The sequence below is a fragment of the Oenanthe melanoleuca genome, chromosome 1A, assembly GCF_029582105.1.
Source record: "Oenanthe melanoleuca isolate GR-GAL-2019-014 chromosome 1A, OMel1.0, whole genome shotgun sequence".
Classification (NCBI taxonomy): domain Eukaryota; kingdom Metazoa; phylum Chordata; class Aves; order Passeriformes; family Muscicapidae; genus Oenanthe; species Oenanthe melanoleuca.
In genome coordinates, this window is record NC_079334.1 from 23,083,232 (window position 1) to 23,108,890 (window position 25,659).

The window sequence follows — 25,659 nt, forward strand, 5'->3', positions numbered from 1 at the left end:
TCTTCCCACCCCCACTTATCTTGTAGGCTTGTCAGCTCCTCCTTCAGCAGCAGCAGCAGCAACAGCTGTTACAGAGCCAGAGAAAGTTATCTCAAGCTGTGCGACAACAGCAGGAGCAACAGGTGTGTGGCACTGTTTTTGTCAATCATATGAAGTGTTCTGGGGAAATGCAGTCTGCAGTAGAGATGGTGCTGGCTTCAGTAACATCATCTGCTCTCTTCACATTGCACTTTTTGGAGAGCAGGGATTTCTGGATCTCTTCTAATCCACTGTTTCTTTATGTTTACTGAAATACATTAGGGTATACCATAGATGAAGCGTTTTTTTCTTTCATTTGCAGATTGCTCGTATGGTGAGTGCCCTCCAGCAGCAGCAGCAGAGGCAGCCTGGCATGAAGCATTCGCCATCCCACCCTGTTGGGCCTAAGCCACATTTAGACAGCATGGTACCCAATCCTTTGAATGTGGGTCTCTCAGATTTACAGACCAAAGGGCAGATACCTGGATACGGTTCAGGTGGTAAGTGCTCTGTGGAAGGAGGCTTGGTGCGTTGTCTGTAGCTTCCTTATTGTTCAATATGGTAGTTGTGTTTTAGTCACTTGTGTCTGGGTCCAGAAATTAGTGTTTATGTATAAGCATTAGAGCAAGATTATGGGAAGTGTCAACTTTGAATTAAATTGCATTATTTCTATTATATTAAATTGCATATATTACATGAGAAGGCAAATCTAAGAATAAAGCATATCATGGCATACTGACCTAACACACTTATTTAGAAGATGCCTCTTGATCATACCCTTTGCTGTTGTTGATTTTCCCCCCCATCTCTTTCTTATAATTACAATTACTCTCTGTTAAAAAATGCTTTAAAAAAACCCAGAACATGACAATGGAGTTTTGTTTGTTTGTTTCACAGGCTTTGGCTCAAGTGGCATGGATTATGGCATGGTGGGAGGGAAAGAGGCTGGAACAGAATCCCGCTTTAAGCAGTGGACTATGATGGAAGGGCTGCCCTCTGTGGCTTCACAAGATGCCAATATGCACAAAAATGGTGAGGAGGGGAGTTTTGGGAATGCCAAAATTGATCTCATGATCTCGTAGGATCATCTTGCCGGAGGTGAAATATTTCAGATGAAACTGTCTTGCCTCGCCAGTATGCATCTTAAATATTTTTTGTGTTAATATATCATACTCTTGAAGCCTTCAACCTTTCCCAAGTGTGAATGTATGTTTTTAATGTTGCAGGTGCAATAGTGCCCCCTGGAAAGGCTCGTGGAGGATCGCCCTACAACCAGTTTGACATAATCCAGGGCGACCCACTCAGCAGCCATGCAGGCCCTGCTGGTGATAGTTGGTTACCTGCCAAATCTCCACCAACAAACAAGATTGGAAGTAAATCCAGCAATGCCAGCTGGCCTCCAGGTATTACATAAGGGCAAGGGTCATGTCCTCGCTTTAGGACAGATGTGCTGAACCTTTCCTTATCATACTTACTTAAATAACCATTGCAAAGAAAATATTTGCAGGACTTGGCCTATCTTGGTTTTGAAATTTCTTCCACATTAAGGTAGAACATAAATGTTGAACTTGCAGTAAAAAATGCTGGGCTAAATGTGAACTAACTGCTGGATTGCCTGAGTAGTGTATGGTTTTTGTTAGGTGAACTCCTGTCTTCTGTGGTTTTGTGACTTTGCACTTACAGAAATTTTCATAAAAACATTTGTTCATAGAATACACAACACCATCTCCCTTCTTTTGTGCTGATTCCTTATTTGTGCTGTATTAGGCTGACACAGTGTAAAAATTACTGATAGTGTGAAATCAGAAAAAGATATGGAGTAGGGTGGTTTTGTGATGGTGGGAACACCACACTGTTGTGGTTCACCTTTGTTCATGTTGCATAGAAGGTAGAAGAGTGAAATGTTGTGATAAGAAGTCTCTTGCTTTTGGGATGGCAGGCTGGTGCACATTTTTTAAGTTTTCTATTTTCACTGGCAGAATTTCATGTTTCTGCTAGAAAACTCTCTAGGAAAAGTGCATATGTATTTGGATGCACACATAATTTTCTATATAAAGCATTCATTTAAACAGAGTGGTCCTTGAAGTTTCAGCAATTAATCACCAATGCTTTTCAGCAAATAGTGGGTGCTTTGATTTTTCTCTTTTCTGGAAGACAGTTGCATTCCAGGAAAACATTACTAACTGCAAACCCTCTGTTGTGTATCCCCATAAGCACAAAAAAGTAAAAGTCCAGGTTCATCTCTTGGGTAAAGCACAGTAGCACAGACCTTGCATCAGAAAATCTAGGAATCTATGTGACAGATACAACTGCAGGAAATCTAGAAAATGTAGTTGAAGATTTTTGAGTGAAGCCCTCAGTGTCTAACTCCAGCAAGAAAACAACTTCTGAGGAGCTAACAGAGCTAAAGAATCAGTTATCTCAAAAACATCTACACATCCACAAATTTTCATGCTGCTCACTGCATTCTGTACAGGTCCATTTGTGTTGCACTTCTGTCAACCTGGTTGTTAAGTATGGAGCTTTTTGGAGTGGAGTTGCTGTTCGTAATGCCAGAAACTCCCAAAATGTAATCTTTTACCAGAGCTCACTCACAGACTCATTGTTGCTGAACTTGTTTCCTCAGTCACCATTCCCCTGTATTAACATTGAGAAACACAGTATTGGTAGGAATATTAGAAGACAGACATGAGAATCAGCTCTGCCATGTTTCCAAGTTTGGAGCAGCCACTGGCTTTGGCAAGGTTCTTGTTGCCAAAACTGTTATGGAAGTGAGAAGCTGGTTAGCTACTCTCTGCCCCTTGTTGATATCTAAGAGCTTCCCTAATGATATCTGTAGTCCCTTTGTCAGTGATAAGTAAAGTTTTTTTGTTGCTGACTCCCTCACCACTGTGAGAGGATAAGTGAAGTTCACAAATTCTGAATATAAAATTTCACTGAGATCTCAGTTCCATCCCTCATGTCTTGTGTGACATTTATTCAGTTATTGCTGTATTGCTGTTCCACCCTTACGAGATCCATAGGCTGCTGGGACAATAGCTATCAGCCACTTGAGTTGTCTCACAGTCTAACTTAGGGACTTCATTGACAAGGAAAACTGAAATCAAGATCTATCTTACCAACACAACACCCCCTGATGAAGAATGAAGACCTAAAGTGACTTTACACTCTAGGGTCCTTCTCTACAAGCTTGTAGATGAGGTCCACCATCAGTTCCTGGCATGGAGATAAAATTCTTCCTCCCTGTGTTGGGAAAAAAAGTTAACATTTTGTCAACAAAAATGAGTTGTCACCCCAGGACAACGAGAGAAAACCTCTTGACATGGGTGCATTTTTTCCTTTAAATGAAAGCACTCAGCATTCACCCTGACTCCACCTTTCACATTTTCCTCCTAAATGCCATCTGCTGCAGAAATTCTGTCGTTCAAGAGAGCAGTATTGTTCAGCACAAAGATAAATGAAGTGGTGTCCAGTCAAACTGATATCACAGCTGGAGGTGAGAGCAAGTTTTGCTGCATTGGTGAGAGCTATGTAATTTGGTTATGTTGCACAGACTTGCATACTTAGGTAATACTTAGACTGTAATTTTCCCATTCAAGATTTTACTTTAAGCAAACTGGCCTGGATGTGTCTGTCATGGTTTTCACAATAATCTTACGTTTGAACTTTTTGAGAGGACCTTTCAAATGTCAGTAGAGAAATGCATTTCACGTCGTCTTTACTGCCTGGAAATAAAAGAGCATGTCTGTAGACAAGAGCTGGTGAATGTGCATGAAAATAACTATCAGCCCTAAAGGAGAGTTTGGAAATTTGTCAGTGTGTTGAAGTTCAAGGAAATGCTTTTCCAGACCAGCATTACATTGATGAGGGAATGTGTTTGTAAATAGTAATATCCCTGATCCTTGGAGCCTTATTTGTATATTCATTTATCTTTTTATTAGAGCCTTCTGTTCTTTTAATTTTTAGTCTCACCAATTCTCAGAATCTTTGAAGATGGAAGATTTGGGCTTTCCGGTTTGTTTTTTTTTAATCTCCAAGCAAGTTCTAATTTCCAGGTGTTCATAGATTCTTTGTCTCAGAACAGAGAAGATATTTTGAGTAGACCCAAGAGCTGTATTGCTTTTTCCTTAAACGGGAAGTCCTGCTTGTCAGGGGATGGCAGTATTTTGGTAGTAGCTGAGCAGAGTCCTTCCATGATGCAGTGCTGATTGCTCAGAGTGTTAGTGTTGATACCTGGATTGTTTTGTTGAGTTACTAAAGACTGGGAGATGTAACTGATGCTTATAAAATCGTGAAGGCAGTGAACAAGAAAAATGCAGAATTATAATTCTGTGTCTTTTGCAATGCTAGAACCATGGTACGAATGCTAGAATTAAAAGGATATACATTTTTAATAGATGTGAGCTTTTTTTCAATCAGGAGTGGTGAGCTTTTGTGTTGTATTGCTTTCGCAGCTTCTTGAGACAGATGGTGCTAGCCAGTTGTAGATAAAATTATGGAAAAACAGTTTCACAAGCTGGTGCAGGCAGGTAGTGGGTATTTCTGCCATCTTAAGTTAAGACAGCTGTGGATACTGGGTGAATGTGAGTCCAGTAGGCCACATATAGTGGCCAGGTTTGTGTTCTGTCCTTTAATGGTCTTTCTCCTACTGCTGTTGGCAAAATGCTGGAGTAGGTGGACCATAGTTCTGACCCCGTGGGGCATTTCTTCTGTCATCTCTGATTCTCCTGTGCATTATCATAGTCTGATACTAATACTGCCCTTGCTGTGGCAATCGTTTGAACCAGTAGTATCATATTCTGTGTTTGTCTGTGAAAGTCATAGTCTTGACTGTAATTCTTCATTACAAAGGTGACTGAAATGAACCCTTCCTGCCAGATTCATCCTACATTGCTTCACTCTACAGAGTGCATCTGGAATCCCCCTTTTAATAATGGATCTTTAATTACACTCAAATATTCTATTATTAATTATTTCAGAAATTCGGGTTGGGAATTTTGTATCCTGGATGTGTATCTGCAAGGGATGAATCTGCCACCTTTGCACTCTTTTCACACAAACAGTCACATAGTATATGAAGTTGCTTTACTTGTTTTTGTGTTTGTCAGTTTTACTTTTGCACCACTGCTTCCAGAACTGACCACAGCACTTTATTCATTGATGGAACCAAGTTACTGATCTTTCTTACAGTAACTGGAGTCTTTGTATGTTCATACTTAATATATTTCATCCTCTTGTATTAAAATTCTGGCATGCCTGGAGTTATAGCATGATAAGTATACCCCATCTCATTGTAAAGCATGAAGAATGTCAATGAGTATATACATTACTTTTACCAGAAGGCATCTCACCTCAGTACTGATAGGTAATGTATAAAGTGTGTGTGTGCATACAGTGAGACGTGTCAAATGTGTTTCCAAGCTCCTAAGGTGGGTTGCTTTTCCTTGAGAAAGGCTTCTGCACACACACAAAGTATGTGTACAGAATGTAATCTTACATATCTTGTATGGAATTCATTAAAATTATTGAAACCTTATCAGAATGTAGCAAAGCAGAAGCACTTAAAGGGATACTGGATGCTCTTGTACCACTTTTTTTCTAGTGTAGACTTGTATTCATATGACGCCAGAGCTAGTGCTGTGAGAGGATCTGTGAAATAGATTACGATTCTAACATGTAGTCTTCTTTTTGCCCCAGAGGAATAGTGTAGAAGACAATTGTTTACCCTCCTGAAATACCTTCAGCATTTACTTCTAGTAAATAACATTTCCCTGATTGCATCTAATTCCTGTTTCTCTCCTGTCCCAGAGTTCCAACCAGGAGTGCCATGGAAAGGTATACAAAACATTGACCCTGAATCTGATCCCTACGTGACCCCTGGAAGTGTGCTGGGGGGGACAGCCACATCTCCCATTGTAGATACTGACCACCAACTTTTGCGGGACAACACCACAGGTAAAACAGTGAACATCTGCTCTGTGATTATCGGGATTGCTGCAGTGGCAGCAGACAAACAGTCGGTTGTGTTTGTCTGGGAAGGAAGCTGCATGCCTTTGCACTATGGCTGGGAGCATCTGAAAGCTTGGCATTGGTACAGTCATGGTTCTCTTGAGGTTTAATTCTGTTACAGAAACTCTGTGAACTTGGTTTCCTCTTTTTCTCTCTTTTCTCTTTGATAGGGTCTAATTCTTCCCTCAACACCTCGCTGCCTTCACCTGGTGCCTGGCCCTACAGTGCCTCTGACAATTCCTTCACCAATGTTCATAGCACTTCAGGTATGTGGGCTTTGAAACTTAACCAGACAAAGCATTTTTCATTTAGAACTGTTGTTCCACTTGGAGTATTTAGTCCATAGTGTGTAACTTGGGAAGACAAACACCATAACTCTGAACATGCCCCCCCTTCCTCTTCCCAGCACCCTTTATCTGCTGAGCATGACTCTATGTAGTATGGAATATCCCTTTGCACAGTTAGGGTCAGCTGTCCTGGCTGTGTTTTCTCCCAGCTTCTTGTGTACTTCATCCCTCCTGCTAGTGGGTGGATGTGAGAAACAGAAAAGGTCTTGATGCTGTTTAAGCACTGCTTGGCCATATAGCTGAACCATCTGTATTATCTATGCTCTTCCCAGCAGAAATCTTAAACACAACCCCGTATGAAGAAGATTGACTCTACCTCAGCCAAAACCAGCATATTATGCAAGTTAAAGAATAGAGTAGTAGGAAGCAGCAGGTGGAAATGGAAAGATAAAACAGTGCATGTACAATCTGTTGATATGTCAGAATTTTTAAAGTATGACCTGCTTGTATATGTATTAGTAAAGTGATTTTATTTATTTTAACTTTAGGACATGGGAGTGCTGTGAATGAATTGTTTTTGCCTTGCATTTTATAGTACTTATCATTCCCTGAAATCTGGACAGTGAGGATATTTGGTCCTCTGGCTTTTAATGGTTGGCTTGTAAATACAAACTTAAGTATATGTCTCAGATCCTTCATAAGAAGCTTTCTGGTAAAAACTGTTTGAGCACACCCTTCACAGTAAAGCACTAGAAATACTTGCTCCAGATGAAACATTTGGATGTTAAGCTTCTTGCAAATGTCAAGAGATTTTTCTTGAAGATGTCATTGTCTTGACAATTACTTAAAAATGAAGAATTTTGTATAAATAGAGGTGATGAACAGATCTGAGAGCTACATCTGGCCTGAACTTTAGCTTTTTCATTATACTGAATAAAAGCTGTGTTCAGGCATTACCTCAGCATCTTCGAATGTTTTGAAAATTCTCTTTAGTCCTTAAAAATTGAGTTACTGCCACCGATTTGTGAGCTGGCTTTGGTTTGAAGTAGTATATGCAGCATTCTAGTGACATAGAGGGTTACTCTGTTATAGCCTGAGGAAATGAATGGCGTGTAGCAACTTCTTGCCTTTGCTTAGTTTTTGTCTAGCACATAAGGAAGACCAAAGAGATTTAAAAAAATACTGAAGTCAAATATTGTAGTCAAATTGAGGAAATTAGACATACCAGTTCCTGTTCGTCTGCTAGGCAGAAGTGTTTTATAGTCAGAGAGCCAATCATCTGAACTGAGAATTTAGAATTCACCTATCTGTAAAGCAGTCTAGTGAAAGCAGGTTTTTAAGCTCTTCCACACACTTTCAAAGGTTAGTGCTTGAAACCTGCTTGCTACTGACCGTTTCTGCATCATGGAAATCTAGAGATCTGGCTGTAAAATGAAGCATGCTTATACATGCTGAAAGCTTTATAGTCTTGGTTTCCAGATGTGTTATTTTATGGTGCCCTGGCATATCATAAATCTGTATTTTTTCACTTTGTTTCGAATTCCATTCGCCACCATCTCTGGTGACTAAATTTAAATGCACATATTTGCACACACATGAGAGTTATGATTAAGATATAATGTCTGACATAGCCTTTTCCCTCAGATTGCCACTGCTGGTTCTCAGTGCAAAACAATGAGGAATTTTCAAGCAATTTTGGCTTTTGAAATGCCCCTTGGTGTCAGAAGTTGTGGGAGAATTCGCAGTCTGCCTTTTTTTAAAGGTGGTTTAGGCAGAGCTCGCAAATACTCATGACCAATAGAGGTGTTTTGAGGAGCAGTTTTATTTTTCTTTTTTCTTTGCATTTCTTTATAAAGAGTTTTTGAAATGTATTAAAGATATCCACTATGGGCTTTCTAATAGGCACCTGTCTATTAGTAATACTTTCTACCAAAGAAATGCACTATCAAGATTGTCTAAAAGTCCAGATGTCACGCAGCTAAGCAGCCTTCTTTATGTGGTACTGCTGTGTCAACATTGTGTAAGGTTTGTGATTCACAAGAAAGTTTTGATCATGTAGGGAAGACATCTTTAGGAGGCAACATTAGCTTAGTAGAACCAAGAATGGTGAATACTCCTTTCAGTTCTCTGCAGACTTTTGTAATTGAAACAGGTTCAGTTTCATTAAAGGTCAGTAGTGCCCAAACTTTTAAGAAATTCACATGTTCTTTGAAATGTAGTGTGGGCGTAAAAGTTGCTGTTCATCTAATTAATGATGTAACATGCTGCAAACAGCTGCATTATCATAAATGATCTAGGTATATTACTTTTTTTTTTGTCAGCATCTATAAAACAAGCAAAGATTAATGTATGTGTCCTGTGGGGGGGTTTTGGTATGATAAATTAACGATTGTATGGTTCTGTGTTTTGTGCTTCTCTCTGATATAAATGCAGTCAAAAGACTTACTGTGATAGGACAGGTACTTAATCTCAAAAGTTTCTCTAATACATAAAATTTCTTTAATCTTCTAGCAAAATTCAGTGATTACAAATCAACATGGTCCCCAGATCCCATAGGACACAATCCCACTCATCTCTCCAACAAGATGTGGAAAAACCATATTTCCTCAAGGAACACTACAGGGCTGCCCCGCCCACCTCCTGGCCTGACCAACCCCAAACCATCATCTCCATGGAACAGCACAGCACCCCGATCGGTCAGGGGCTGGGGGGCACAGGACTCAAGGCTTGGCTCTGGTGAGAACTGCTAGCACAGACCTGAGCACTGTATGTTTTACAGTACCAGTGGTTTGGAGGAAAGAAAGTTGCACTTGTCTGGTAATAGATAAAAAGAGAGCTCCTTATTGAAATGGAAATTTGCTGTCAGTAGTTGGGGTGGGTGGAGTGTGGAATCCCAGGTCCTGCTGCAGGGAATGAGTGAAGAAGGGCTGAGAGCTGCCAGAGGAGAATACCTGCTACTTAGGGCCTTTTAAGACTACTAGATGCTTGCTGTGTGTGGGAAACTGCTCAAAGATAAACTCTAGTAAAATGAACCTTGATGTGAACTGTAAGGAAAGGTGTGGTTTTGCTTTCAGGACTGAAGATCAGGTTTTCATATTTTAATAGGGCTGGTAATGTTGGTTTTTTTTCTGAAAGACCTAACTGTAAAGAAAGATGGTTTTTCTTTGCATCAAATCTGTCTTGATTGCTCTGTCTTATAATTTGCAGCATCTACTTGGAGTGATGGTGGCTCAGTTCGTCCTAGCTACTGGCTGGTTCTTCACAATCTCACTCCACAGGTATTTTCTGTGGTTGTTTCCGGGAACTTGATTGTTTTAGCAAGGATTTGTGAATTGTTGAGTTGTTTCTTTTTGAGTAAAATCTGACAAATTAGATTTGCCAGCATATGTAATGTATTTCTACTAAACTGAGCTGCAGTCTGACTGGTTTTTCTACTGTAGTCTCATCAACTAATTTTGAGATGTTCAGGTTTTGCTATGTGACTCTTAAAACATTTCTTTACTTAAGAGTTATTAAAAATAATTGAACAGAAAGATTTTTCTTAGAAAAGAGGGTCAGTTTCATGACTATAATGTGGAGTGGTTTATAGCTGTTCTTTGGGATGTTGTCAGTAAGAAATTTGATGTAACTGCCAGTTTTCACTTTAGTGTTTCCATAGTGAAACCACCGAATTTTTCCAGGACTCCTGCCAAAATCATTCTAGTTAGGTTATTTCTGCAAGTATTCTCAACGCTTGCTGCCATTCAGAATTAATTCCATAGAGGTCCTGGTTTCAGCATTCCCAGTTAGTCAGGCTAGGAGAAGCCTATATGATTATCAGCAGCACTCTGAGGTCTAGACAGAGAGTCCCCTGTTCAACAGGATTATTTACTGTGCTTCTGCAGTCTACAGAAAAAGGTTGATGTGAAAGGAAGAGCCAAGGTCTCCGTCAAATCACCCAAAATGGCAAGCCGTGCTCCTTACGTAGAAAAGACTATTCACCTTGATGTGAAGGAAGAAGTGTGTGAGGAGAAAACACAGTTCTAAGTCTGGCTTGTGTAAAATAGTTTAATGCTGCTTTAGGAATTATTTAATGGAAGAAGAATGTATATTGGAGGCATTTAAGTTAGTGGGAAAGAGAAACAGAATGTAATTGTCCCATTATGGATTCTGTATTTATTGTGGATCAGTACACAAGAGAAGTGTGAAGGTTCAAAGGGATTCATAGACTCACAGAATAGTTAGACTTGGAAGGAACAATATGTTCTCTGTTTTAACTTTGACCATATTTGTATCACCACACAACTTCCTTTTCCCCCAATTGAAGCTGTATTATAAAATAGGGGTGAAAGAAGAAAGAGGGTAGCACTTCCTTAAGTATTTACACATACAGACAGATCCCATTTCTATGTCCATGTTCCTGTGCCATACCAGGAATGGAATCTGTCTGTACAGAACATCTGGGAGAACAGCTGTTACTGGAGGTAAGTAACAAGCTGTTACTGCTGCAGAAGGAATGTAGGCAATAACTGCTGTGAAAACATCACTTCAGACAGAATGGACATTGGTGGGTTTGGCAGCAAAATCACTGACTCTTTCTGTCACTGTTTCATAAACCACACAGACAAAGAAACACCAAAATAAATTTTCCAAAATTTTATTGTAGAGACATTTCCAGTTTTGCAAAGAAACCTTTTAAGTACTAGTTTATCTAAATTTTACTTAAATCAGAAAGATGAAGACTAAGACGTTCTGGTTCCTTTGGTTCAAATTCTGATGACTGAAGGTGGTGAGAAGTACAAGTTGTATATAATTACTGGAAAAACTATCAGTGTAAGGATAGTGACAGTGTAAGAAACTCAGCGAAAGACAGAAAACTGTAAGTGAACAGGAAAGATAATTTAGATTATTCCATGCTAAAGCAAACTCCATGTAATTGTGAGAAGTCAAGGCATACCAGTTCCTGTTCTAAAAATCAACTTGTTACATTTGCTTACTTCCCATTGCTTTTATCTGTTTTTCTTTCTGAGAGCAGAATGTCTTTCAGTTACTGTGATGAAGTCAGGATTGAAGTATGTTAAGACAAATAATAACAAACAACTGTTTCATCCTGGCTGTTCTTCCTCAGATTGATGGGTCAACCTTGAGGACGATCTGCATGCAGCATGGCCCACTGCTGACATTCCATCTGAACCTGACCCAGGGCACCGCCCTCATCCGATATAACACCAAACAAGAGGCGGCCAAGGCCCAGACTGCACTGCACATGTAAGCAAGATTTTGAGACAAAAGTCTTTAGGAGTGTGGGATCAATGGTGTAAGCCCCTAAGTTCAATGAAAACTTTTGAATTATACTAATATCCTGAATTCTAAAGGCTTTTAACCTGTTCTTTGTCTGTTTTGTTTGAAAGGTGGCATATGTGCACTTACATGCACTATTCCTCTTGGTGTTAATGTTCAGGACCTTAGGTCAAATTTATGAAGATTTTTTTCATGGTAAATGAATGTTGGGGCAAGGAGGTTGGGGTGTTTTTGGTTTTTTCTTGTATAAAATGGAAGCTCTTGTGCTTTGAGTGAGTTTCACTGTCAAAAACAGCTGGTTTTCCATGTCCACTCCATTATAGCAATGTAGTTGAAACCTCCTTTGGTTTGGGCACTTACTAATGTTGTTCCTGGGTTTTCTGAATCCCTTGCCCTTACCTTTTGGCCCTAACTATTTTTTTCTTATGTGTCCCTTGCGCTGTAGGTGTGTGTTGGGAAACACTACCATCCTGGCTGAGTTTGCCACAGACGAAGAGGTTAGTCGCTTTTTGGCACAAGCTCAGCCCCCTACGCCTGCAGCAACCCCGAGTGCACCCGCAGCGGGCTGGCAATCCCTGGAGACAGGACAGAACCAGACAGATCCAGTTGGACCTGCTTTGAATCTCTTTGGTGGGTCAACAGGGCTTGGGCAGTGGAGCAGTGGTGGCGGCGGCGGCAGCAGTGGGGGTGATCTCACTGGCGCTTCATTGTGGGGGCCCCCAAACTATTCTTCAAGCTTGTGGGGGGTCCCAAGCGTAGAGGATCCACACAGAATGGGCAGCCCTGCTCCCTTACTACCTGGAGACCTTCTGGGAGGAGGGTCGGATTCAATCTGAACTTAGAACTTTCAACTCTGACCTCGTGACCTTTTTTGGAACAGCAGCAGCACTAACTTGACCTTTTTCGTTTTTTTCAACTTGCAATAAATACATTTATAAAAGGAAAAAAGAAAATGGAGAAAGAAAAAAAAGGTGGGTCATTGACAGACTGTCTGAGCACATAGTTGCCTCCCTTATATAACTTCAGTTTTTTCGTTTGGAATATGAATCCAAAAAGAGAACATATCACTCTTGAAATACTTGAATCGTGAACGCCAACTTAGAAAGACAATGTGAAGCAAGTACACATACCATTTAAATTTAAACAGAAAAAATTAAAAAAATTAGTTTCTAGTTTTTCACTTTTTCATGTTATACGGAAGTTGTTGCTAAGAAACATATATACTGAAAAAATAGCTTTTTAACTTTGTTTGCACTGGGTGTGTTTCCGTCCTTAGGTCTACCATGTTGGGTTGGGGTTGGGGAGGGGTTCAAAAGAATAAGGGGAGGGAGGGAAAGACTTGACGGAGCCTCACTTTAAAAACAACAACAAAAAAAAAAAACCTAGAAAAAAAATTTAAAAATTAAAAACCCACAAAAAAAAACAAAACAGAAAAAACAAACAAAACAAAAAAACCAACACTTTGTGATTGGCTGGTTGATAAGTACCAGTGTGTTCTGGCACATGTAACTGCCCACGTGTGCTTGTTTCTGTGTGAGTGCGTGTGCACATGTTCGTGTGTGTGCATTTTTTTTCTCTCTCTATATAATCTTGAAACGCTGCATTGCTGATGGTCTACAGGCTGGCTGGCCATCTGCATGTCTTGATTCTGAGAGCAAGACAGGCACGGTGGTGGAGTCCCTGTGGCTGAAGCGGAATCCAGTTGGGCTGGATTTAAATTTGTCAGTAGGTTTTTTTAAATTCGTTTTAGCAGGGTGCTATCTGAATCTGCAGATCATACAGAGTGGATAGTTGCTTTCAAGCCCTTGTTCTAACCCTGTGGTAGAGCAGAACACTGCCATATCCTAAGGATTTGGTGAGGGGGGAGACAATGTTGTGTTTTGAGTAATAGTGTCTTTATTTATGTCTGCACGTGGGGTTTTTGTACTGAATGAACCCTAGAGTGTTTGTTATATAATGCAAGCCATTTATTTCTTACAACAAGGGGAAAAGAGGAGGGAAGACATTGCCATTTTTTGTGCAGATAGACAAATGTTCTTTTTCAGTCTTGCAAGCTTCAGTACCTTTTAAAAAAAGTGTTTCTTTTCTCCCCCAAACTTAAATAAGCACCTGTACTCATTCTAGAGGAATCCATCTAAAGCTTGAAAATCCAGCCCAACCAAATTAGCCTTTTAGTTGATTTACTGCTTCTGTTAAAACTGACAAAAAACTAAATGGTGTCAGCAAAGTGCCGGCCAGCCTGCCTCATCTCCTGAAAGCACATGCAGCTAACTCCTTCCTGCGTCCTTCATGGTGAGCGTTACCTGTGCCAGGCCTTGGTGTCATTACAGCACCAGACCATCACTGACAGAAACGTTTACTTACGAATGTTCTTAAACCAGTGTGTACTTCAAAGGTTTCCTTTTGTTTCTCTGTGTTGTGTTTTTTCCTGTGTACGTGGTTTTGCTTAGGGAGGTATATAACTAGCAAAGACTTTTTTTTTTTTTAAAGAAGTATTGCACCTTTTTGTTTTTTGTTTTTACTTTTTTCTGTACTGTTGCTTTTTAATTTCTGTATTTAAGGAAAGGTTTGGGGTTTTTTTAGCATCAGTGTAGTAGTACTCTGGGCAGGATAGGGGTGACCTATAATCCACAGTGATAGCCAGTGTGTGCGTGCATGTGTGCGCTGGGAACAAAACTTTTAAGACCTGTTGTGAAAAGATCTGTAGCAGACTTGAAGGAGCATCCCTTGACACAAAGCAGGAAGTCTTTTGTGGGGCTGGGGCCAGGGAAAGAGAGATGCCCATACTTTTTTCATAAGTGCTAGGACTTCCATGTGGCATTGTCCAGCTGTTACACTGTCTAACAAAGTGCCGACCTTCTGTACCAGCACATACCTGTCCATTCCAGCCCTCGGAGGGAGCAGTGCTTTGTCACCTGGCGGAGGGGGCAGATAGGGGAGTCTGTTTCTTCAGCATTTTCATTGAAGGATATGACCAATGCATTTAACTCATGGGTTTGGTGGGCAGAAGCAAAAACAGATGCAAGTCATGGGGGGAGGTTGGTGAGCGTGTGTGTGTGTGTGTGTACGCCTGTGTGCTGGGGGTGGGAGGGAAGGGCTAGGGAATTACATGGCTGTTGTATTTAATTCGCCCTTTCTATGTTAACCCAATGTCACAAGGAAGACTGAGGGAAATGCTGCATATACACACGCCTGTAGATTTGTATGCAAAGCGTTAAGTGGTAAAAAAGTATGAGTAGGTTTGTATTTGTTTAGTAAACTGGAGTGTGCAGCATACTCTGGCCCGTTTGGAAAATCCTTTCCTATCATGTCTCCTCCATCTATTCCACCGTGCACAAAGAAACAAAGTGCTCTCTTTCAACTCCTGCTAGCTGGCTAGTGCCCCTCACGTGCAGGCATCTGTGCAGCTTTGTTTCTGCTCAAAGACCAAGCGCACTCAGACACGCAGAGCAGGTTCTTAAAAGTCCTGTGCCAGCAGTACTTCCTAGTGAAGCACCTTTGGCCTGAGCAAGCCAGTATCTGTTCTGTCACATGATTTGCTATACATACTGGTTCATTGCTGTGTTCCACCCTCACTTCTCTCTCCCAACCTGCCCTAAGGTCCCTTTTCCTGCACTTTGGGCTAGTTGAGTTCATTGCGATACTACGGTGAAAGCCGGGTGCTAGAGCCCCTCTTGTTTACAAGACATAATGAGGGATTTGAAATACTTAAAAAGAAAAGCTAAATTGTTCTTCCATTGTAAGCTTAAAGGGAAAAAATTAAAACATACAAAAAAAAAAAAAAAAAAAAAAAAAAAAAGACCAAAAAGTGCATATATATATTTTAGATGAAGACTAACTCTGGGAGCATTTAACAGTGTTTTTGTTTTTATTTTAACATTTTATTTTCCTGCTTTAAATTTGCAAGCATTCTCAGGAATTCTAGGGTAGGAAGCCAGTTTTTTGAAGATGGTTTATTTAACCTTATCCTAGATAGATGGCTGTTTCTTGTTGATAAACTTTTACAAGTTCCTGAATCTTCAAAATGTTTGAAAGTTTTTACTTTAAAAAAAAAAAAGCTAAAAAAAAATAAAAAGAAAAAGAAAAAAAGAAAAAATCTCCAAATGTTACTGTTAAGCGAGGGATCAAGAATTTTAAAGACTTTCTAAATTAAGATACATTAAGAAAACTTCTCAATATCAGCAACAGGAATTCATTGCAATCTTAAACAATTTGTGGGAGAAGGGTTATCATTTATCGTGCTTTGTTACTCATGCAGACATGTGCAGTTGCATGGAGAAGAGAAGTGTGTGAATGGAAACAAACTATTCCCTCTCGATTGAAACTAAACAAAAAAATTCTTACAAGCACCTTTTTAAAAGCAGAGTGAAAGTATAAACCTTATTAAAATGCAGTAGAGTTTAACTGAAAGAATCCTTGGTTGGGACGACTAGCAGGAAATACACGATGGTGCTTCTTTGAACCACTTTTGAGCAGTGCTAAAGAAAACCAGTGCTGACAGAATACTCAGTAATGAAGTAGTTCTATTAACCTGCCTTTTTCAGTACAGAAAAGAAAGAACATGGAAAAACTCCACAAAAATGTACATTGGAAATCAGCTTTCCTGTTTTCAGCTACTTGGTCAGTTTAATTCCCCACTTGGAGATTTGCTGCTTGCTTTTCTTCATCCACCCCACCTCCCAGTCTTTCTGTTCCATTTTATATGAGGGAAATAGCTATTAAACTCCTCTGTTCACCCTGTTGCTGCTGGCTGTCAGGGCTTACAGTCTTGAACTTAAGAGTTGGGTGTTGGGATGGCCAACTTCTGCCTCCCAGCCCTAAGGGTCAGGGGCTTACTCCGCCTGAAACGGCTCTGCTCAAACCACAAAAACCGCGCTAGTGCCTTGTTACATGCACCCACATGCCCTACAGTAGGGGAGGGGAGGGAAGACGAGGCAAAGTGAGGCAGTGTAGCCACTTGATGGAAATAGACGTGCCCATTCTTAAGGGAAGAAGAGCATGCCGCGTGAGCAAGTCGTGCAATGAGTTACTTAATAGTAGTTGAGATAAGTTGTTATTATTATTAATAAAAGAAATCAGATGCCAAATTCTTTCTTTCTCATAGCAGTAGCCCAGTGTTTTCATGTTGTGCTGCGTGTGCATGTGAGTCTATTGAAAATAATGCATCAGTAGTAATAATAATGTGCTTTAAAAATCCTGTTGTGGCCAGTAGAAGGAGGATTTACTTAGAAAGTTTAGGATTTAATTTTATTTTATTGTTTTTTTTAATGAGAGAATTTGAGTGCTTTGCCAGAAGCAGTGTCCTAAAAGAGAGGATACCATAGCATTTAGTCAAAGAAGCCGAAAGATTTGATATTCACTTGGAAATGGATTGTGACTGACTGCTGAAGTGTTGACAGTCTTAAGTTTTAGCAGTCTGCTGGGTCCAAACCTCTTGTAGTACAACAGTCTGCTCCTCACTTCCTGAATGTGCATCCTGTAAGTGTTAGTGACTGTCTCCTCAGTGACAGTTTCCCTGCATTGTCAAAGTAACATTAATCTATTTTCCAGCTACAGTTGACAGATCTGTATAGCTTAGTCATTGCACTCCCAACCATTCCAAGTGGTGTCTGAGAATTGTGATAACCAGACTCAACTGCTGGGGACACACATTGCTTAATGTTGTAAAAATTCTGCTACCATTTGAGCTCCTAACAGCAAAAAGTCAGCAGGAATTGTTGTTAGGGTATTTCTGGGCTTTTACAAAACTGTTCCTGAGAGGGAGTCTTGGGCAGCATCTTGTTTAAACATGTTGCAAGGTGGGGAAGAGAGGCTGGGGAAAGCACAGCTTGGAATAGACTGAGGGCTTCTCTTTCCAGATAAAAATCCAGCCACTTTGCTTACCCTGCCTTGAATTGTCTATCAAGGTGAGAGTTTTTTATCTGATAATTCTTTGCTCCATTTGAGGATTTCATCTTAGCAGTGGCAACCGAGTCTAGCAAGCAAAGCAAAGTGTGGTACAGCTCAGAAACCTGTGTTTAGATTTCTGACATGTACTTTGGAATACTTGCCATCTTTTCCCAGTGTTTTTATGTTTCTACCTGGACACTTGCTTAGCAGTCTTGACAGTGGGGTTTTTGTTGGTTTAGGGGTTTTTTTACAATCACAGGGTATCAGGTTTTTCTTACGTTTTTTTAATTGTGCTTCACATTAAGTGGCTTTTGTAATGAGTAAGAATGTTAAGCCAAGTATGTTTTTACCTCTGCAATATAAACAGGTTGTTTTCAGAAAACTGGGTGGGATAACCACCTCAAAGATTAAATAACAATTAAACATTTATATAAGTTGGCCTCTTTTTCTTTTTTACCATTAAATTTCTGAGCATTTATTCCTTAGAACTTTTGCCCTATTTTTTCATCCTAAAAATGCTGCCACATCTTCCACTGTGTCCTAATAGTACATCCAAATAGTACTGTAGTTTACTGGGGGGAAATTTTGGTTAGGTTGGGTTTTTTTGCTTCATTCTTTATTACTTTTAACTCTTAAGTTTCTGATTTTGTTTGTGCATATTGTTTTCCTATTGACTTTAAGAGGAGCACTGTTTGTATATCTGAGGTACCAAAATTTGACCAAGCCTGGTCAAGAAATGAGCTGGATCAGGGTTAACGTAGCAGATGAGGACCTGTTGTGTTTTCAGTGTGTGTTGCATATATCGCCTTCACTGTAAATCATGTGACCTTAGTATCCAGGTTCTCAAGTGGATTGAAATGCAGGTTTTGTGGAGGCTGGTTAACATCTCAGGGTAATAGTCCTGATTAAGTGGAAGGTAGGTTTTTGGGGTTTTTTTTCCTAAAGATGTAAAGTTCCCTTAACAAAAGCAGCTTTCTTAATTGTAAATATGCATGCATGCTTTGTGGGCACGAAGGTAATACCAAGACAACTATGTTGAAATTAATTTTTTTAAAAAAACCCAGTAAACAAATGCTATTGAAATGCAACTTTGGTCCTGAATCTAAGGCAACATATGCAGAATCTGTTGGTTTGTCTGAATTGATTTTGCACACGATAGCATTTCAGTTCTGTAGTTTATTTGCCGCTGTTTCGCAGTTTTAGGAACTGATACTGTTAGATCATATCAGTCATTCCCACTGTGATCAACATACAGATATCTAAAACCCAAACTTTCTTCTCTTTACCTCCAGTACTAGGCTTCCACCTGTGGCAGAAGGATGTTAACAGTAATGGGGAGAAATATGTGAAGTTTCCCAGGTAGACAGAGTTGGTATTCCCTGTTGTCCTGAATCCAGACCTAAACCACAAAGCAGCAGTTAGGCTGTAGCAGTCCTGTTGGTGGATTAAACGACAGGAGCCAAACTGGAGATTTTTAACAGCCTTGCGAGTCCGTGTCCTTCACAATGTTTTGCATAAGTGTCCCATCACTGTAAATACCAGTGTTGCTGAATTTTACCAAAGTTCCCTTGCAGTAGATATTAGAAAAGAGGTCCATTTTGTAGTGACTCACCAAGCAGAGCTTTGCCTACAGTAGACTTTAAGGGTCTGTCTACATTGCTGTTAAAATTGAGTTAGGGTCCTGTTTAAAATTATAGTGCTCTATTTTGTGGTGTTACGTGACTTTAAACTTTGTGATGTAGTAACTATAGCTTCTGATCCTTGTATGAAAAGTGCTTTAAGATTTCATCTGTGCTACAAAAAGCACCACAGCTCCTGGTGGGTTGGAGCCTACTTTTAAAACTTCTCGGGCCACAATAGATGCAGTTTCATCTGTAGCACGCAGCAGACAGCATCTGTTTATATCCACAGTTTGCCTGCGCGTTGCTTTTCATCGAGCTATGCAGGAAAGCTTTTCTCTAGAAGTCTCCCAGAGTCCTAGCAAGCTTCTAGCAAATCAAGTGCCCTCTGCAAAAGAGCCATTTTTGCCCTGTACGTGTGGTAGTTGGGACTGGTGACATTCAGCAGTGTTAACGTTCCTGTAAATTTTGTAGTGAGAAAGGGAGTTTTTTGACTTGACTCTGACAGCCTTTCTGTAAAGTAATACAGAGCACTCCAGGGAAAAAGGAAAAAGAACAAAAAAAGGGAAGAATGCATTGTGCCAGCCAGCGTTAAGTATTAAAGTATTTTAGCAGTAAACATTCTTGACTTCTTGTGGGGGGCAGAGGGGAAGAGACTGGAGAATTTTGCATGAGTGCGCAATACAAGGAGGCCATGTTTGGCAAGAAATGTTTCCTTGAGCACTAAATGCCACTTCTTGGCTACTGGTGTGTGTTGTTACATCCGCAGAGCTAACTTCCTTGGTTTTTTATGTTTGTTTTTATTAATTGAGACACAGTGGAAGCTCCTCCTGTTTCAGATGAAACACAACCAACCATAAGTGATCATTTTCTTCATCGTTTGCTGTTGAGCAGGTTGCACAGCTTGTTAGAATAGCTATTTTAGTGACGTGGTTATGATATTATGTGCTTTCTTTCCCCTCCCTCTCCCTGCCAGATCTGGCTTACCCTTTCTATATAAGGCGCTGTGTGGGTTTTTTTGTTTTGTTTTGGGGACATGTGGAGAAGAAGCAAAATGAAGTGAAAATGCAAGCCAAGGTAGAACAGCCTTACTTTAGGGGGTAGCCTTACAACAGAGCTTTATAGTGAGTGTGCTGTATTCCAAAATATGTAAGCCAAAAACAAACAAAAAAAGCATTCATTTATGCAAAAAAAATTAAAAGAGGTGTTGGAAGACTTCTTTAATATGTACCTTCTAAAGGTGGAGTAAGGTCTCACCTCACCAAGTGATATGTTATTGTGATACTTCTTGCTGGGTCAGTAGGAATGGGTTGGGGTATAAGCGCTTAATGTTTCCTCCTATGTTTTACAAGCAGTAAGTTAAATGTGGTATTTATGAATGTGCCTTTGTGAGTATAGTGACTGTCTAACTGAGGAGACCGCTTGGGCTGGAGGGGAGACAATGGTCAATTTATTCTTTCAAGAGGTCAGACATTGAGATTGCAGCCCACTGGTCCCTTTTGACAAGCAGCATCATTGGCTGGTCTCTACACTGCACAATACGTATTCATATGTGGTAGAGATTGGGGTGGGGGGTGCAAAGGGATGTCATGTGATGCACAGAAGCTGTTGATAGTTCTCGGCTAGTCTGCCGTTGCGGGTTGAGTTTGTATATGTATTATGTGGCTTCTCTTTATGTTTGTGTGCATGAGTGTGAGTGCGTGTGGCTTTGGTTTTTTGTAAGCACTGGAGAATTGAAACACAGTGGTGTTTGAGACAAATTTATACATGTAGAGAAGATGATGTTTTGTAGCTTCTGTTAGATAGTGGGTGCAGGCACACTTTTACCCTCTCTGCCCGTGTCCTGGTAAGCAAAACAGGAATTTATTTTTTTCAACCCTTCAACTTCCAGCACACTTAACGTTGCCATTTAAATGAACAGGGTATAACACAAGAAGAAAAAGAAAAAAAAAAAGAGTTTTTGAAATGGTGAGGTAGAAGTGTTTAAAAGGAAAAAATCTGAAGTAATTTTTTGTTTCTTCAAAGCTGTTTGTAGCTAAACATGGGAATCTGCAGTGTCTCCTTCCATTTGTTTTTATTTCCTAATAATTCACCTCTTCGTCCCACCCAAAACATGAGGTGTATAAGATCAAGAGCTGTTGTTGTAGCGCTTTGTAATTCCCACACTGAAGAGAAACTCCAGTGGGATCCCTCAGCTCTATTCAGGAAGACAAAGAGAGGAGAGACTCTGCAGTTTTCTTTGCTTCGCTCTCATTCCTCTCTAATGGCCTTGAAATGTATTATTATGCAAATGTGAATTTTGATACTGAACTTAAGAAGAGGTTGTTTGTTCTTTTTTCAAAAAAAAAAAAAGGTCCCATATGTGGTTAGCATTGCTTCTTTATTTTGTAAGTGAATTGTAAACTATGCATTCTGCAAAGGGGGGTATAGGGGACAAAGATATTTTGCTAAACTGTTCAGGAGTTTCTGTGTCCATGGCATATCCATTATAGTTTGGGGAAGTGGGGAAGTGATAACCTTTCTTTTGTCAGAAGCTGGCCAATGGATAACTGGGCAGAGATTTGAATTGCCAATGTTGGCTGCTAAACAAAATCAGCTCTCAGCCTTGCGCAGGGTGAATTCAGCCACACAGTGTTAACCCAGGGCCAAAAGGGTGACTGGGACACCAGGTCTACATGGGAAATATCTATCATCTCCTGTGCTCTGGCCCTTGTTAAGCTCAGGAAACCCACTGCCGCAGGCACTGGTTTTTTTGGATTTACTACTAGTTTTCCATTTCAGCAGTCCTTATGCTCTTCCAGTAGAATTGGAACATGGCTAGTCCTTGATATCCACACTTCCTTATCCGTAGCATCTTCTTTGCTGCTGATTCTGGTACTGTTCATACAGTGACAGAGCATCTGTGAGCAGGATGGTGGAGATGGTACTTAGTTTCTAGTGCTGATCAAAGCCCAGCTATGAGGACTGTGTGTTTTCAACATCAGCAGCTACCGGTGTTTTGTTGTCTGGTGTTGCTGCCAGTGACTTAGCACTAATATTGAAAGTATGTGAAATTTTAGGGCAAGTAGACTGATATGTATACCAGGTCCCCTCTATTTAAAAGGAACTATCCTATTTTTATTATAAGGTTATATCATAATGGTCATTAAAAAGGATTTACTTCCTCACATCTCCAGAATGCAATCATTGTGATTTTTGTGCATTCCTTGAAGCTTGCTGGGCTTCCAGGAAGAGTCTCCTCAGAAAAAATGTAGATCTCACTGCTCTCTCCATCATTATAATAGGGACCTTTTGACTTGACTTTTTCCTTTGTCCATGGTGAGCCATGGTACCGGCATTATCTTAGGTGTAATATCATAAACTGAGAGATTATCCTGCCTGTATTCAGTGTTTTCATGCAGCAGTTTTATTTTTGTTGACATTCACAGTACTGTAATAAGTAATAGACTTGATGATCACTATCACATCTGTGCCTGCCTTGCAGATGTGATCTTATCAGGGTTCCACTCTGTCAGAATGCCTTTAAAAAAAAAAAAATCAGAAAGAAAAAGAAGAATCAGAAGCTTAAACTCATTCACAAAAATACCTCGTGGTACATTTCCCCTTCTGATGTAACCTTTCAAATCTTAGTTTTTCTTCTAAACTTGATGAGCTTTTATTTCCATCTGTTATCTCCTTTGTAAAAAGATATTTGAACTAGTGGTTTTGAGCACAAGTTGGGAAGCCTGAAACTCCTGAATTTTAACATTGGCCATTACTCTTCCCTTGCCTTGGGCAAGTCATTTAACTACTTTGCCTTTGTTTTTTCACCTGTAAAGCGGGGTTGTTAATAATACTTACCTACCTCACAGGGGTTTTGTGAGGATCAACTAGTAATGTTTGTCAAGTGCTTTAAAGAAAAAAGCATGATAGAAGTATTATGAGGTTTTCACAGCAAGATCGCTAGTTCTTTTTACATTGTTTGCTTGTGTGGAGGGAGATAACCTTTTTTTTTTGTTTGTTTTTTTAATTATTGAAGCCATCAGACACTCAGATCATAAATGATAAAAGTTGACAGAGATTCAGTTACTCATACTCTTCAGTCTTTATGCTTGTTTTCATCTTCTTCTTCTCTTCTTTATATAGTTATGCCAGTGTTGCTAGAGGTCACATGTGTCTAGTACTTTTAGATAAGCTTCAAAATTGAAGTACTTTGAGCTTGCTGCTTCTTTCACCAGACCACCAAATCAGAATAAGTTTGTGTATGTCTCCCTGCCATTAAATGGCAGTTTTGGTAATGTCATCTTTCAAGTAGACACATCTTTTCCTGCCATCAGGAAGGGAAGGTGGTGGTATGTAGTTCCAGAGAGGGGACTGTAAGATGAAGAACCTGGCCACTTTATGCTGCTGCTCCAGGGATAAAGGGCAAAGTAGCTTTCTATGTCCTTCCCTGAGATAATTTCAGTGTGTTACCAGTCACACTTCAAATGCAGTGTCTCTTCTTGTCCACAATATACAGAAGCCATCACCTGCCAATTGAACGTAGGAACAGAGAGAATGATAGTAGATGCTGCTTGTGTATATGCCTTACAGCTCTCCCAGAATGTCTCTGGGAGAGTGGTGGGGGATGAGGTCTTCATTGGGTAAATCCCACAGCTGTCAGGGAACCTCTGCTACTTTCTCCTTTCAATCACTTGGTCGCTGTTTCTTCTTTCTTGGATGTGCGTCTCAGGGATGTGCATATGAGCCCATGCCTCTTGGAATTTGGTGTTTGAAATATCAAGAACATGGTTTCTGTACCTGAAACCTTTCTGTCTGACACTCCCTGGTTCTCTCTGTCCTGCATTGCTCCCTGTGGCCTTAGGAACATCTGTTCACTGTTGCCCTACGCCACCCTCTCCATCTCTGCCAGTAATCAAGTGTACACAGTGATTCTGCAGAGAAAGAAGCTGAAGTGATGCAAGTGCACCCGTGGGATTTACACACAGAGGTATCTTGGTTTTCTGCCGCATCTGCTCTAAAGCCTGCAGAACATCTGATGCACAGTGCTTTTCCTTTCATCTAGAAAGCAGAACAAACAACAGTGTAACTCCGATGGTCATTCTGTAATGTTTACTTTTAACTAAATGCTAAGTATTTTCCTCAAAGAACCAAAAAATCCCCCACCTTCTAACAAAAGTAACCAAATGTAATCTTCCTGGGAGCGGAAGAGGAAAGGGGAGGAGGAAAAGCAGTGACAGGGGAGCGTTCTGATCTATTTTCATCTCCACTGCTCGGCTGGAGGTGTGAAATGCTGCTTTGAGTTCCACAAACATAAGGGATTATGTTTACAAAGGTAAATGCCTTCTACCTGTTCAGGAAACTCGCTACTGGTGGGCATCGGGAGTTTGGCAAGTTTCTCTTCATTGCAAACAAGTAATGGGAGAAGGGTGTGTCTGGAAGAGGAATGGAGAAACAGATTCATTTCATCTAGTCTTCTTGGTAAAATAATGCCACCTTCTTATTTCCTTATGGAATGGAGGGTTGAGGTGGCTGAATAGAAAATCATTGATGTCCAATATGGCTGGATTAGAAAAGGCAGCTTTTCTACTTTGCACATAAATATGTAACAGGAAGGTACAGCTAAAGTCCTCTTGCCTGAAACACTGTCCCCCAGAAGCAGACATTGTAATAATAAAAATAGTGGCTGTGTGTATATTGATGCTATTTGCAAGTTACCTGTAAGTGTTTATTTTTTTTTCTTATACTTGAAATGGCTTCCTTTACTAAACTCTTATCATAGTCCTGGTTTCTCCCCTCTTTCTATAGTGTGCAGTAAAGAAAATTACAGGACAAATGGGGAGAATGTAGAGGAGATGACACTGTCTTGCATATCCAGGTTTCATCTTAATTTCCATCCCATATTCTCAGAAATGTGTGAACTTCCTAAGGGTTTTCCATGGACACAGAAACTCAGCACTTTAGAAGGTGCTCTTGTAAGGCTGGCTGCCCCCTTTTCCTCCTTTTCTATATTTTTATTTTACTTTTAGTATAGTGGTACTTAAGATCACTGGTTCACTTAAAAAGAAAAAAAAAAAAAACCAATAAAATGTTTAAACTCTACTAATGTACAAATAAGCTGAAATGTTGCATTTTATGTGTATTTTTGCCATAGCAGGTACTGTATTTCTCATGCTGGATTTAGAAAAAAAAAAAAAAGAAAGGAAAAAAAAAAGAAAAAAAACAAACAAAAGGGTGATGTTTTATTGGAGTGTGACAAGTTAAGAGTAATAAAGAATTAAGTCGTCGTCATTTCATTGAAACTGAGAGATGGTGTAATACTTATATATAAGTTTTCTGAAGGTTTTTTTTTTTTTTGGGCTTTTAAACAGCTTTTTTGGTTTTTTGTTTTTCTCGGTTTTTTGTTTTGTTTTGTTTTTTTTGAAAGATATGATTGTATTATGTGCAACTCAGTTGCTTACATTATAACTACAAACTATTTTTGGGTTCCTGGAGAAAAAAAAAAAGAAAAAAAAAAGAAAAAAAAAAAAAAAGACTAATAAATGTGTTTGGCTGCTAAGCATTTAAAGCTGTGTTTT

General features: G+C 39.9%; 1 protein-coding gene across 9 annotated transcripts in view; it reads left to right on the forward strand.

Moving 5' to 3' along the window:
- Positions 1-22,658, forward strand: part of TNRC6B (trinucleotide repeat containing adaptor 6B) — a 131,284-nt gene extending 108,626 nt beyond the window's left edge. For all 9 annotated transcript variants that reach the window (XM_056481798.1, XM_056481805.1, XM_056481796.1 and 6 more), the window contains 10 exons: positions 27-122; positions 341-518; positions 916-1,050; positions 1,245-1,421; positions 5,827-5,973; positions 6,198-6,293; positions 8,826-9,050; positions 9,522-9,592; positions 11,422-11,561; positions 12,040-22,658. In XM_056481798.1, the coding sequence (XP_056337773.1) occupies positions 27-122; positions 341-518; positions 916-1,050; positions 1,245-1,421; positions 5,827-5,973; positions 6,198-6,293; positions 8,826-9,050; positions 9,522-9,592; positions 11,422-11,561; positions 12,040-12,430 (1,656 nt within the window). In that variant the 3' untranslated portion in view covers positions 12,431-22,658. The remainder of the gene's footprint in view (positions 1-26; positions 123-340; positions 519-915; positions 1,051-1,244; positions 1,422-5,826; positions 5,974-6,197; positions 6,294-8,825; positions 9,051-9,521; positions 9,593-11,421; positions 11,562-12,039) is intronic.
- Positions 22,659-25,659: the final 3,001 nt, after the last annotated feature.